General features: G+C 43.7%; 1 protein-coding gene across 2 annotated transcripts in view; it reads left to right on the plus strand.

The window, feature by feature from the left end:
- Positions 1–110: 110 nt before the first annotated feature.
- The window catches only part of cpt1a2b (carnitine palmitoyltransferase 1A2b), a 51090-nt gene continuing 35888 nt past the window's right edge, over positions 111–15312 (plus strand). The window contains exons 1-7 of one of the 2 annotated variants that reach the window (XM_046303523.1): positions 111–275; positions 5301–5443; positions 7649–7788; positions 9288–9462; positions 10560–10661; positions 13591–13728; positions 13897–13974. In XM_046303523.1, the coding sequence (XP_046159479.1) occupies positions 5303–5443; positions 7649–7788; positions 9288–9462; positions 10560–10661; positions 13591–13728; positions 13897–13974 (774 nt within the window). In that variant the 5' untranslated portion in view covers positions 111–275; positions 5301–5302. The remainder of the gene's footprint in view (positions 276–5300; positions 5444–7648; positions 7789–9287; positions 9463–10559; positions 10662–13590; positions 13729–13896; positions 13975–15312) is intronic. The other variant, XM_046303524.1, reaches the window with a different exon arrangement.

Raw genomic sequence — 15312 nt, forward strand, 5'->3', positions numbered from 1 at the left:
TGATTGATAATTTACTGTATTGACTCTATTGGTAAATGCGCTCGGAAAAGGGTGTTCACCGCGTCCCATGTGACACACAAAAAAAGAGGCGGGGTTGTGAGAGTGATGTCATCCATGTATGTGGCTCTCTGGCGCCGCTGCACACCTACTCCAGTCTGTTTTCACTGAGAGTTTAAGGAGTGGTTGGATGTAACAACAACAAAAAAGAAGAGATTCGGTGTTTGAATAACTCCATTGGGGTGCTTTTACGGCAAGACATTTCAAGACAAATACAGGTATTTCTATTACATTATTGTCTACTCGTTGTGGTTTTCCTTGGGCGTGGTTTTCAGTGCACTACTGATAGTTAGTGTGTTGACTTTTGTGTGTAGCGAGCGATGGATGTGCGATATTGAATGAACCCCACCATTCGTTCGAAGGGACGCGGAACCAGGGTTGGGGAGTAAGGGGTTACATGTAAGGGATTACACAAAGGGTAACTGTAATCCGTTACCAGCAAAACTATTGTAATCGGATTACATATACTTTTGAAAAACTAGACGATTACTTCGGGGATTACTTTTCATTTCAGAAAGGATGTTGCGGAAAAGAATATTTGACACTTCTGTTTTCTCAATGACATTGAAATCAGCATTGAAAAAAGGTTTACATTTGGACCAGGTTTACATTTGGGCCACCTGACCACAAGTCAAGAGACCATTGTGATGACACACCAAATGTGTTTGATGGATCGCTGGAAAAGAGTAGGCGCCGCTGCCCACCTGTGTAGGCCTTTATTTTAACAAGGCAAGTCAGTTAAGAACAAATTCTAATTTACAACGACGGCCTACCGGAGAACAGTGGGTTAACTGCCTTGTTCAGGGGCAGAACGACAGTTTTTTTTTTTACCTTGTCTGCTCGGGGATTCGATCCAGCAAAGCTTTAACCACTAGGCTACCTGCCGTCCCATTGTGAATCACAATGCCTCTCATTTAGCTATTTGTGCCTTTTAAACTGTTGCATATTATCAAGATAAAGTGTCACCATCAAAAAGGTCAACAATAGGCCTATAGCAAATGGCATTAATTGTTCACATGTAAATAGCACTTTTCAGTAGTGCATGCCATTCCATGAGGGCAGCATTTATTTTTCAACTTGAATCAATGAGCCATCAGTCCTCCATGAAAACAAAATCGTAAACAACAGAGTAGGGCTGGCTAATAAGTCCTTCGTTTTGAGGTTATTCTCAGGTAAAACAATTTGGTTCATCTATACTTCCACATTCCCAAATCCTCCTCTTGAAGATCACGGCATGACTGGAATTCTGATAGACTTTGATTTTTAATGTGAAGTTACCATTTAATCATATTATATGTAGTAGAAAGCAATGGGTTAGAAGAAGCCTACATAACCAACCCATAAAAACAAACTTTAACGTTGATTTATCCTGCAATGGATGTCGTTCAATTGGTAACATACATGTGTGTCTTCTTCTAATGCCTCTTAAGGGGAAAGTAATCTAAAAGTAACTGGGTGTAATCCGATTACATTACTGAGTTTGGGTCATCCAAAAGTTCTGTTACTGGCTACAACTTTGGACATGTAACTGTGACGGATTACATTTAGGAAGTAACCTGTCCAACCCCGCGTGGAACATAACAGTTTCTGACTAATATACGATACAGTAATTAAAAATATATATTTTATCCCAATGGAACAGTAGTCTACTTTGTCAGTGCATCATGAGTGTTGCATGTTTTTGGACCTCTAACAGCCAGGTGAAAGAATTTATAGAGTCGTTAGGTAAAAACATAACTTTTAATTGCTTTGTTATAGGCCTACTTTTCATTTGTCTAATGCTGGGGCCTAAGTAGACCTGTAGTTTTCCTGTAGAAACGTCATAACGTAACCGAGATGTCTTTGCTGACAGACCTACACACAGGCAGGAAGTGGATGGGTGACTGTTTAGCCCTAAATGGTCCAATAAATCTTCCCTTGGCTCACATTTCGTGCACAATTCATGTCACTGCAATCAGATATCGGTGGAGAAAGTAGACCTATCCTTTATATTCTGTATAATACAGATCTACACACACAGACAGTTAATTAGTTCATTTATTTTTCATTTATTGTCAATTAACATGCGGTATAAACAACTGAATGTGCGTGGCACCACATGTTCCCCCTGTTTTGGAGTCGGCGCTTTGTGAATTCGTTAACATTGCGTAATTGTACCATCGCGTTCACATGCAAGTGAACTCCCAGAGCGAGTTCTTTCCTTTCTCCCAATGATCACGCCAAACCTGCTTCACCACATACTATTTCATTTCCAAGACGCCCGTTTGCAGGTTACTGAGTGCAAAGGTTATTTGTCAACTTGAAACTTGTTTCACCACCTTGCGAGGAACGTAGCCTACTCAATAGTTGTATTTTCCGTAGTTTCACTCAGTGCTGTTTACCATGTAAAGCTTTTAAGACCCCACCTAGAGAGCTATAGCTGGAGGGCTATACACACCATATTGAACCAGTGTTCTTTGAAACTATCCCCAGTGACTTTGCGAATGTAGACTAATAACCCAGTAACTCATCTGTATTGTTTGCACGCTGTAGAAATCAATGTTTGAACCTGTTCAGGATTTGTGGATGCAGGGCAGGCATGTAGTCTCACTTGCAGAGAGGAGAGGGAGTCTTTCACTTGAGGAGAGGAGCGGGAGGCATGGCAGCTGCCTTACCCTGAGCATGGAAGACTCTTACTCTGAACAACAATCCTCTCCTTCATTGTCACAATACCTCAATTGTTATTATTCCCTGTATGTGTGTGTCACTTGCACATTCTTTGTGTATTTCTGACTGTGTGCACACCTCTACATTTTGTGTGTGTGTGTGCGCGTGTGCATGGATTCTTTGTCATTTACTGTGTCACGTAGTTTAAACACCCACTCGTTCAATCTCGTTCAATCTCTTTCAATCCCTCTATCTCTCTCGCTCTTGCTCTTCTTACTTCCTCTCTCTCTCTGTTCCTCTCGATCTTCTTACTTCCTCGCTCTCTCTCTTTCTCTCGCTCTTCTTTACCGTCCCTTTCTCTCTGGTTGTGAGAGAGACATATGGGAAGAGAAAGAGAGAGATGCAAACCCCATCAGAGTGAAGGGAGAAATATGCATTGCTCATTCCAACACATATTCTCTCTCTCTCGCTCTCTCGCTCGCTCGCTCTCTCTCTCTGAGCTACTCTAGCACGTGACTTTGCAAGCTAGCTCAGTGCTGCCCTCTCTCATTGAGTTGCCCAAGTTGAAGGCCAACGGGGTACTGGAGGCTGGTCAACCATCACATCCTGGGCCAATGTTGTGTGTGTCAGTGTGTACATGGCAGGGGTGTGTTTTGTTCAGTGTGTACATGGCAGGGGTGTGTGTGTGTCAGTGTGTAGCTATTACAACTGGAATCGGTTCAGTCACGTTGGTATGATGGGAACCGTCACACAACAGTGGCGAGCTGTACCAGTGAACTTTACCCCTTGTTGTGTGTGTGTGTGTGTGGACACCTGTGCATCTTTTTTTTCACGGCACAGTTATAGTATCGGCTACACTTTATAGCGTTGACGTTTGGAAATGATCCAGTTCAACCATGTGAGGAATGACCGAGACTAGAACTGAACTGACAGGTAGTCACGTAGACCTAATGTACCCAGGTTCTTTATGTAGATCTGAAAGTATTGGATAATAGACTAATACTGAACAGCGGCACATTGCCGTTCACCAAAACTTGATTCGATCAGTGAGCACTTGATTGAACATGCCAATGTTTTTTCTTTCTCTTCAATAAAGACTGTGACAATACCAGCATCGCAACATTTTTTTAGACGGCAACAATGTAATCAAGGAGCTGACCGAACCCTTTTGGTCCTTTAAAAACCTGCTGCCTGTAAAATAGTGTGTTATAAGCTTGGACAATAAATACATGTGACTGTGGATGACAATATAATGATGTTTGTTTCCAACATCAGGGCTGTTTTCCTAATGAAGTTACATCCGCCTCGTGTTTTGTGTCCTAACAAGTATCGAGATGCTTGGTATCGTCCCGAATCCTATTGGATCGATGCTAATATTACGGTTGAAATGTCACAGACCGATCGTCTCATCATCTGTGAATTGTTATTGTCAGGGGACTCAATTGACGTCGCCCCATTGTTTCCTATGTGAGGTCTCAGTGGTGCGTTTGAACATCGCAAAGTGTCGTTTTAGCATGTCACCGTCTTGCTTCGTGGAGGAGTTTTTGGAAATGTTGCACCTGCAGTTTGAGCTACTCCAGGAAGTGACTTTGCAGGCTAGCTCAGTGCTGCCCTCTCATTGAGTAGCCCAAGTTGAAGGGTACTGCAGGCTGCAAATAAACATTATAACTTCTTCTGTATGCGATTAAAAAAAAGGAAATTGTGAAGTAGAAGCAAGTATTGGTACACTAATTGCGTTATGACATTTTTTTATTTTTTTTATTTTTTTTAAATACATGAATATTGACCACTATGACTGTCATACTCCCATTGACTATAATGGGGAATCCTGCTTTCTGAGTACATTGTCTGCAGTACCCCGGTCCGGCCTGGAACTTGAAGATGTAGACCAGGGCTCTCCTACCCTGTTCCTAGAGAGCTACCTTCCTATAGGTTTTCAATCCAACCCCAGTTGTAATTAAACTGATTCAGCTTATCCACCAGCTAATTATTAGAATCAGGTGTGCTAAATTAGTGTTGGAAGGAAAACCTGGAGGACAGTAGATCTCCGGGAACAGGGTTGGAGTGAAAACCTAGAGGACAGTAGATCTCCGGGAACAGGGTTGGAGTGGAAAACCTAGAGGACAGTAGATCTCCGGGAACAGGGTTGGAGTGTAAAACCTAGAGGACAGTAGATCTCCGGGAACAGGGTTGGAGTGGAAAACCTAGAGGACAGTAGATCTCCGGGAACAGGGTTGGAGTGGAAAACCTAGAGGACAGTAGATCTCCGGGAACAGGGTTGGAGTGGAAAACCTAGAGGACAGTAGATCTCCGGGAACAGGGTTGGAGTGGAAAACCTAGAGGACAGTAGATCTCCGGGAACAGGGTTGGAGTGGAAAACCTAGAGGACAGTAGATCTCCGGGAACAGGGTTGGAGTGGAAACCTAGAGGACAGTAGATCTCCGGGAACAGGGTTGGAGAGCCCTGAGGTAGACCATCAGTACAATATTTTATGCAACTGTATGGTCCTGTTTCTATAGTTGATGGTGCTGTAGTTGTAACTGTAACTTTTCCTGTTTAATAGATGATTGTATGTGACTCTGGTCCTGTTTCCGTAGCGATGGCAGAGGCCCACCAGGCAGTGGCGTTCCAGTTCACCATCACCCCCGAGGGGATCGACCTGCGCCTTTCCTACCAGGCCCTGTCCCAGATCTACCTCTCTGGCCTGCGCTCCTGGAAGAAGAGGATCAGCCGCATGAGGGTAAAGAAGGACCGTGTGTGTGTGTGTGTGTGTGTGTGTGTGTGTGTGTGTGTGTGTGTGTGTGTGTGTGTGTGTGTGTGTGTGTGTGTGTGTGTGTGTGTGTGTGTGTGTGTGTGTGTGTGTTTGATAACAAAATGGTGCAGAGGCAACTTTGCAGTATTTTCTTAGTGTGTGTTACTTCTTACAATATTTGCTCAGAACGTACCTTGTGTTATTACACACAGCCACTTTACAACAGGAGCATAGCCTGCCTGGCTGGCATGGAAATGAACCACGGGAAACACGTCCTCCATTTGCTATTTACGTGCATAGATGACATGTATTTTCCCACCCTGTACCTGTGCAGAGACAGGTGCATGATAATGGTTCACTCATTCAAGGGTTTTTTATTTTATTTTTTACTCTGTTCTACATTGTAGAATAATAGTGAAGATGTCAAAACTATGAAATAACACGCATGGAATGTCACTTCCCTCATGTTGTCTATCTTGTCGTGGAAATGTCCTCTATTTACCAAATCATGAGAGCAAACCACACACAAGTCAGAGTTGGTTATCAAAGTCCATCTTTAATTATATGAGCTCTATCACAACCCTGTGACTCTCAGATCAATTCAGTGTCTATCGATGAATTCTCTGAGAGTCCCTTCTATATTTCAACTGAGGTCCTTTATAGCAAAGACACACACACAGCCAGACAGCATAGGCATAATTTATCGTTCAGCTTTGTCTCCAAAACTATGTTATTTTCTCAAACTCAGAACCATAAACCAATCCTCCATATCAACAGGCATATATCAAATCCATCCTATCTTGACAAGATCACAGAGACACACTGACTGGCACACAGACATTGTGCAGCCAAGAGATACACGCTTGACCTCTCCCCTCTCTCCGGCCCAAGCAACTTAGTCTTCACATAGAACAGATACTGCAACCTCGCCACAGTATTATACAAACACATTCTGATGAGAAGTAACTTACAAACATACGATGAATATAAAACATCTTACCTATGTTACCAACTAATTCTGATTATTCCCCAACAGTGCTCAACTTTTTTTAGGTAACTTTCTGAGGCAATTCATTTTGCAGCGATCATTACATACAGACAAAATCCCATTTAAATCAACAGATATCAAAGGATATTTACAAGCAAAGGCGGCTCAATAATGGCTAGGCCAGTCTTGTACGTCAAAAGTATTGAACTCGTGTTCACTCCGACACGCCCGCCTCCCAACCTGGTTGCCATGGTGCCCCTGTGCATGCTCAGGCATTGTCATGAGCCGTTGACTCGAAGCGTAGCCACGCCCCAAGTGTTTGTCTGTCAACTCCAATGTTGGATTGTTTCTGTTTTTTTCTTCCTGTGCAACAGTTCCTCTTCAGACTCCTGCCTCAGGCATGTTTAAGAGTTTGATCATGTTAAGAGTAATGTTGAGATGAAGGGTTCAGTATGTGCAGGTTCTTCCTCTAAAAACCAGTCCTTTACATTTATATACAGTACCGGTCCAAAGTTTGGTCACAAACTACTCATTCCAGGGTCTTTCTTTGTTTTTGCTATATTCTACATTGTAGAATAATAGTGAAGGCATCAAAACGATAAAATAACACGCATGGAATCATATAGTGACCACAAAAAAAAGAAGAAAAAAGTGTTAAACAAATCAACATATACAGAGACAGGTGCATGATTCTTTCAAGTAGCCACCCTTTGCCTTGAGGACAGCTTTACACACACACTTGGAATTCTCTCTTCACCTTTTCCAACGGTCTTGCAGGATTTCCTACATATGCTGAGCACTTGCTGGCTGCTTTTCCTGCACTCTGCGGTCCGACTCATCCCAAACCATCTTTATTGGGTTGAGGTCGGGTGATTGTGGAGGCCAGGTCATCTGATGCAGCTCACAATGTAGAAAATAGTAAAAATAAAGAAAAACCCTTGAATGCGTGTGTGTGTGTGTGTGTACGTACAGTATATACATATGAATATACATTATATCACCTTCACTTTCATCGTTATGCATATTTACTACTTTCTTTACTATTCCTCAGGTAACCATATCCAATTCATCTTATATACTGACATGTTTTTCTACTGGTCTTTAAGTATCCAGTACACTGACCTCTCTATTTTCTACCAGTCCTACCATTTCATATTCTATGTACAGTATATTCACACTGTGGTCTTCTTCTTCTGTGGTGACAGAACAGGGTGATCAAAGGGGTGTACCCTGCCAGCCCTTCCTCCTGGCTGTTTGTTGTCATAGCCATCCTGGCCACCATGTACATGCGCTCTGACCCCTCCATGGGCCTCATTGCCAAAATCCAGGAGCACCTGCCCGTCAGGTAACTAGCTATATTACTCACTACCTCTCCCTGTGCGGTAACTACATCAGACACTGTCCTAGGGAGGAAGAGTAGAACAACCCAGTTTATAATTAATGTTATACTACACATGACCTATGCCCTTATTAAAGCTACATCCTGGGCTTAGTTGGCTATAGTTATGGCTGACTCACTTTACCATTTACAGTGGGGCAAAAAAGTATTTAGTCAGCCACCAATTGTGCAAGTTCTCCCACTTAAAAAGATGAGAGGCCTGTAATTTTTATCATAGGTACACTTCAATTATGACAGACAAAATTAGGATGACTTCAGCATGACAATGATCCCAAACACACCGCCCGGGCAACGAAGGAGTGGCTTCGTAAGAAGCATTTCAAGGTCCTGGATTGGCCTAGCCAGTCTCCAGATCTCAACCCCATTAGAAAATATTTGGAGGGAGTTGAAAGTCCATGTTGCCCAGCAACAGCCCCAAAACATCACTGCTCTAGAGGAGATCTGCATGGAGGAATTGGGCCTAAAAACCAGCAACAGTTTGTGGAAACCTTGTGAAGACTTACAGAAAACGTTTGACCTCTGTCATTGCCATCAAAGGGTATATAACAAAGTATTGAGATAAACTTTTGTTATTGACCAAATACTTATTTTCCACCATAATTTGCAAATAAATTCTTTAAAAATCCTACAATGTGATTTTTCTGGATTTTTTTTTCTCATTTTGTCTGTCATAGTTGAAGTGTACCTATGATGAAAATTACAGGCCTCTCTCATCTTTTTAAGTGGGAGAACTTGCACAATTGGTGTCTGACTAAATACTCTTTTGCCCCACTGTATATAAACTCACGTTCCTGCGCCCTCCTCCCATGATAACATTCATTGTGTGTGCATTTGTCATTTATTTCCCCTGTTCCTGCCCATTTAATAACAGGAAAAAGGGAAAATATCCTTTCTATTTTATTCAGTTAAATAAAGTTAAATGATATTCTTCTTACTATAAAATCATATGATATAAAATAATGGCACGGGATTTATACGCACATCTTGTCTGATTATAATGAACACTTCTACAGCCTATGGCATGGAGCTCAGCCAGATCACATACAGTAGGCCAGATCATATTCTGTTCAAATAAAATCATGGATTTATTGTGACGTTGTGTATTCAATGAATGAATTAGATCTAGGTGTTCGAGGCCCGCATCAGTGGCTTGTAACGGAGGCCTGGAGATGCAAAACGTGGTTTATATTAATGAAACAGTCAATTACCGCGAGACTGGCCATCTCTTTCATGACAATGGGTAGGACTTGTTCTTTAAACTCATGCCCAGTACAGGGCTATAATCTTCTACGTTTTGACCAACAGAGGTCCCCGCCTGTTAACTTGTTTTTCTTTTATCCAGCGATGTTTTCTTGGAGTCTCTCGCAGACCTGCAGCCGCACTGACAACCAGTCTACTACTATAATGCATTCATTGTTTGGTATTCTCTCTCTCCTCTCCACCAGTAGTCTTTCTCTGAGTGTCCAGGGCCAGACCATGCTGTCGGTGCTGGTGTTCAGTACCCTGCTGTGGCTGTCGCTCATCCTGACCCTGAGGTTCTGTCTCAAGCTGCTGCTCTCCTACCACCACTGGATGTTTGAGCAGCACGGACACATCTCCACCACCACCAAAGTCTGGGTGGTATGTAAAGCTTAATGCCAGAGACGGTGGAGACCTTTTAATGAGGAAACTTCTCACTCTAGCATTTTGTTCCTTTTTTTCTCCCCTGTAGTAGTGTGTATATATAGACGGATGGAATAGTGGGGATATTGTAATTGCTGGTCGTGGTATTTGTTGTGGCAATGGTACACGCGGTGGCCAAAGCATGAACAGGAGAGGTAGCTGCAGTTGTACCACAGACGGGAACAATGTGACACATGTTTTCAGCTTGGACGTTTAAATGTGAAGCATCCGCTTGGCGTTTCCAGTCGCCTGCCAAATATGATGGTGAGTGGATTATATTAACAGTCGATTACCGTGAGACTGGCCGTCTCTCTCATGACAATAACTGGCTGACAATGGGTAGGACTTGTTCTTTAAACTCATGCCAGTACAGGGCTGTGATCTTCTACGTTTTGACCAACAGAGGTCCCCCCTGTTACTTGTTTTTCTTTTATCCAGTGATGTTTTCTTGGAGTCTCTCGCAGACCTGCAGCCGCACTGACAACCAGTCTACTACTATAATGTATTCATTGAATGTATTCTCTCTCTCTCTCTCGCTCAATGAGGAAACTTTTGGCTGACATTCTGCACATTTTTCTCATCGATGAAACATTTGATGCTAGTGCAGTTTTCTGTTCTCAAAAGTAAAATCTGATATGAACAGAGCTGACTGAAGTTTTGAAGACTTTACCCTTTGCCAAAGTGTTTCAAAATTGCGTTGTTCAGGACGGCAACGGCAAAAATTGAGTTATTGCACACGCGCACTTCACAGAGGAGGCGTGCCCTAACGGAAACATGCAGACGCATGCTCGAAAACGCCAATAGGATCTCGCTAACTCTTGCTTGGCTCTGCCCACCTCCTTGCTTGTTCTGCCCACTATGACTCATTTGTTCCCATTGGAAACGACAGGCTGTGGTCTATCTTGGTTTAGTAATAAAACAAATATTCGTTTGTACTGTGGTTGTAGTTTTAGTAGATTCATTGATGTTTTCTCTCTCTCTCTCTCTCTCTCTCTCTCTCTCTCTCTCTCTCTCTCTCTCTCTCTCTCTCTCTCTCTCTCCCCCCCCCATCTCAGACCCTGGTGCGTCTGCTATCTGGCAGGAAGCCTCTCCTGTACAGCTATCAGACCTCTCTTCCTTGCCTGCCCGTCCCGCCCATAAAAGACACACTGGAGAGGGTGAGTGTGCACAGATCCAGGAATCCGCTTCCCCCAGACGCATAGCCAACCTAAGAGTGCCCAGTTCACCCTAGTGGCGGAGATATAGTGGTTTCAGGAAGTATTCACACCCCTTGAATTTTTCCAAATTTGGTTGTATTACAGCCTGAATTGAAAATGTATTCAATTTATATTTTGTGTCACTGATCTACACACAATACCCCATAATGTCAAAATGGATTTAAAAAAAAGCTTAATTGAAAATGAAAAGCTGAAATGTCTTGAGTCAATACGTATTAAACCAATCAGATGTATCAATCAAATGTCCATTTTACATCAGCCGATGTCACAAAGTGCTGTACAGAGACCCAGCCTAAAACCCCAAACAACAAGCAATGCAGATGTAGAAGCACGGTGGCTAGGAAAAACTCCCTAGAAAGGCAGGAACCTAGGAAGAAACCTAAAGTGGAACCAGGCTCTGAGGGGTGGCCAGTCCTCTTCTGGCTGTCCGGGTTGAGATTATAACAGAACACGGCCAAGATGTTCAAACATTCATAGATGACCAGCAGGGTCAAATAATAATCACTGTGGTTGTAGAGGGTGAAACAGGTCAGCACCTCATGAGAAATTTCAAGTTGGCTTTTCATAGCCGAGCATTCAGTTAGACAGCAGGTGCGGTAGAGAGAGTTGAAAACAGCAGGTCCGTGACAAGGTGGCACGTCCGGTGAACAGGTCAGGGTTCCATAGCCGCAGGCAGAACAGTTAAAACAGGAGCGGCAGCACGACCAGGTGGTCTGGGGACAGCAAGGAGTCATCAGGCCAGGTAGTCCTGAGGCATGGTCCTAGGGCTCAGGTCCTCCGGGAGGGGAGGGAGAGAATTAAGAGTGAGCATACTTATATGCACACAAGACACCCGATAAGACAGGATAAATATTTCAGATATAACAGACTGACCCTAGCCCCCCGACACATTAACTATTGCAGCATAAATACTGGAGGCTGAGACAGGAGTGATCGGGAGATACTGTGGCCCCGTCTGACGATACCTCCGGACAGGGCCAACCAGGCAAGATATAACCCAACCCACTTTGCCAAAGCACAGCCCCCACACAACTAGAGGGATATCTTCAACCACCAACTTTACTACCCTGAGGCTGAGTATAGCCCACAAAGATCTCCCCACAGCACGAACCCGAGGATGCGCTAAAGGGGCAGGATGGAAGAGCACCAGTAAGCCAGCGACTCAGCCCCCGTAATAGGGTTAGAGGCAGAGAATCCTTTTGGAGAGAGGGGGACCGGCCAGGCAGAGACAGCAGGGGTGGTTCATCGCCCCAGTGCCTTTCCATTCACCTTCACACCCCTGGGCCAGACTACACTCAATCATAGGACCTACTGAAGAGATGAGTCTTCAATAAAGACTTAAAGGCTGAGACTGAGTCTGTGTCTCTCACATGGATAGGCAGACCATTCCATAAAAATGTAGCTCTATAGGAGGACGCCCTGCCTCCAGCTGTTTGCTTAGAAATTCTAGGGACATTAAGGAGGCCTGCGTCTTGTGACTGTAGGGTACGTGTAGGTATGTACGGCAGGACCAAATAGGAGAGAGAGGTTGGAGCAAGCCCATGTAATGCTTTGTAGGTTAGCAGTAAAACCTTGAAATCAGCCCTAGCCTTAACAGGAAGCCAGTGTATGGAGGCTAGGACTGGAGTAATATGATCAAACCCTTTTGTTATGGCAAGCCTAAATAAGTACAGGAGTAACAATGTGCTTAATAAGTCGCATAATAAGTTGCATGGACTCGATAAGTGCGATGATAGTGGTTAACAGGATTCTTATCCCTTTGAACATGTTGAAGTTATCAATTACGCTTTGGATGGTTTATCAATATACCCATTTGCTATAAAGATGCAGGCGCCCTTCCTAACTCTGTTTCCTGGAGCGGAAGGAACCTGCTTGGGGATTTCACCATGCGGCCATCGGTAACTTTAAAAACAGTTACTCCGTTTAATGGCTGTGACAGGAGACAATTGAGGACGGCTCAACAACTTTGCAGTTACCTCAAAATACTAACCTAAGTGACAATGTAAAAAAGAAAGCAGCCTGTGCACAATAATAAATAAAAAAAATCCAAATCATCCATCCTGTTTGCAATAAGGCACTAATGTAATACTGCCAACAAAAATGTGTCAAAGAAATGTACTTTTTATCGAATACAAAGCATTATGTTTGGGGCAAATCCAACGCACTGCCATTTCTCGCGTAATTCATTTGACAGAGACACAAAGATGTCGCTGTGTCGAACGAATAAATTGTGTCGGCGTTTGTATCCATTTTTTTTTTGTGAAACTTCCTGTTTCTATCACAGCTGTCGGGGCTTTTTGTTTTTAATACGGTGTGACTTTACTCACATAACTGTGGATGGATATGTGGTTACTGGGAGACATTCACCTTTTCAGCAGGAAAATAACCTAAAACTCGAGGCCACACTGGAGTTGCTTACCAAGATGACATTGAATGTTCCTGCCGTTGAATGGCGTAGTTACAGTTTTGACTTAAATCTGCTTGAAAATGGCTGTCTAGCGATGATCAACGACCAACCTGACAGAGTTTGAAGAATTGAAATGGCTGGTTGTCAACTGAAAACTGACAACGATTGAACATCCATTTTTATCTTGGCCATTTGAAACAGGATGGACTGAATCAGAGTGGAATGGGTGCAACATTCATACCTGGGGCGTATTCACTAGTTATCAAACAGAGGCAAACAGAATGAAACTGGGAAGGACCTAGCTGAAGTTTTCCAATAGGAACTCTTGTTTTTGTTGCAAACCAAATTGAAGCTCGGAGTCAATGGTTTCCGTTGCAGAATGTTTTGCTAAGGTGTACAACTAATGAAGACACCACAGTACACTGTTTGATCCGAGGTGTGTGGTGGGTCTCTCTCACTTAGTACCTGGAGTCGGTGCGTCCGTTGCTGAGTGGCCCGGGGTTCCAGCGGATGACTGTGTTGGCGGCTCAGTTTGAGAACAGTCTGGGGAACAGGTTGCAGCGCTATCTCAAGCTCAAAGCTCTGTGGGCTACCAACTATGTGAGTAGACTCACTGCTGCACACATACTGTTTGTTCACTCCCACACACACAAACACATCCACAGTTCGCTCACTCACTTAGGCTCATAGCTGTTGTAAGTGTAAGGATTTCACTTCTAATCTCTCTCTCTCTCTCTCTGTCTCTCTGTCTGTCTGTCTGTCTGTCAGGTGAGTGACTGGTGGGAGGAGTACATCTACCTACGAGGACGAGGTCCCATCATGGTCAACAGCAACTACTATGGCATGGTACAGCTCTTCCCACGATACTCTATAGATATACACTGGGATTACAAAACATTAAGAACACCTGCTCTTTCTGTGACATAGACTGACCAGGTGAATCCAGGTGAAAGGGTAGGCAGGGTAGCCTAGTGGTTAGAGCGTTGGACTAGTAACCGGAAGGTTGCAAGTTCAAATCCAGGCAGTTAAACCACTGTTCCTAGGCCGTCATTGAAAATAAGAATTTGTTCTTAACTGACTTGCCTAGTTAAATAAAGGTAAAGAAAAAGAAGCTATGATCCATTATTGATTTCACTTGTTAAATCCACTTCAATATGTGTAGATGAAGGGCAGGAGACAGGTCGTCCGGGTTAGGGGAGGGTTTGGCTGGCCGGGATGTCCTTGTCCCATCGTGCACGACTTGATTAGTGTAGTGTTAGCTAGCTACATAGTTGTCTTTGCTGTCTTCGTATCCAAGATAATTGTGTAGTTTAGAGCGTGTAGTCTTAGAGTGATTATCTTAATTTACCGAGGTTAGCTAGCCAGCTATTTGTCGTCCTTAACGTAGGAGACACTGCTAGCTAGCCAACAGCTAGCCAACGTCTACTGAATAGAACTTCCGCACTCAACAACCCGGTCGCATTCCGCTTCGCTCCACAGGTAGTATCACATTTTTCATTTCATTTCATTACAGCACAACGGTTTGATTTGTTTGATCGTAGCTAGCTACATAGCTAGCTACATAGCCGTCTGTGTATCAAAGATAATTGTGTAGTCTAGAGCGATTTTCTAGGTTAGCTAGCCAGCTATTGTCGTTCTTTTAACGCAACGTAACGTAATCAACACTGCTAGCTAGCCAGCTAGTCCCCGAATAGCAGCACTGTAGAAACTACTACACTCAACGGAACGACTTGATTAGTGTAGTGTCAACAACGCAGCCACTGTCAGCTAGCCTACAAAGTCAACAACGCAGCCACTGCCAGCTAGCCTACTTCAGCAGTACTGTATCATTTTTAATAATTTTAATCAATAAGATTCTTGCTACGTAAGCTTAACTTTCTGAACATTCGAGACGTGTAGTCCACTTGTCATTCCAATCTCCTTGCATTAGCGTAGCCTCTTCTGTAGCCTGTCAACTATGTGTCTGTCTATCCCTGTTCTCTCCTCTCTGCACAGACCATACAAACGCTCCACACCGCGTGGCCGCTGCCACCCTAATCTGGTGGTCCCAGCGCGCACGACCCACGTGGAGTTCCAGGTCTCCGGTAGCCTCTGGAACTGCCGATCTGCAGCCAACAAGGCAGAGTTCATCTCAGCCTATGCCTCCCTCCAGTCCCTCGACTTCTTGGCACTGACAGAAACATG

The sequence above is a fragment of the Oncorhynchus gorbuscha genome, linkage group LG16 (assembly GCF_021184085.1).
Source record: "Oncorhynchus gorbuscha isolate QuinsamMale2020 ecotype Even-year linkage group LG16, OgorEven_v1.0, whole genome shotgun sequence".
NCBI classification, from domain to species: Eukaryota; Metazoa; Chordata; class Actinopteri; order Salmoniformes; family Salmonidae; genus Oncorhynchus; species Oncorhynchus gorbuscha.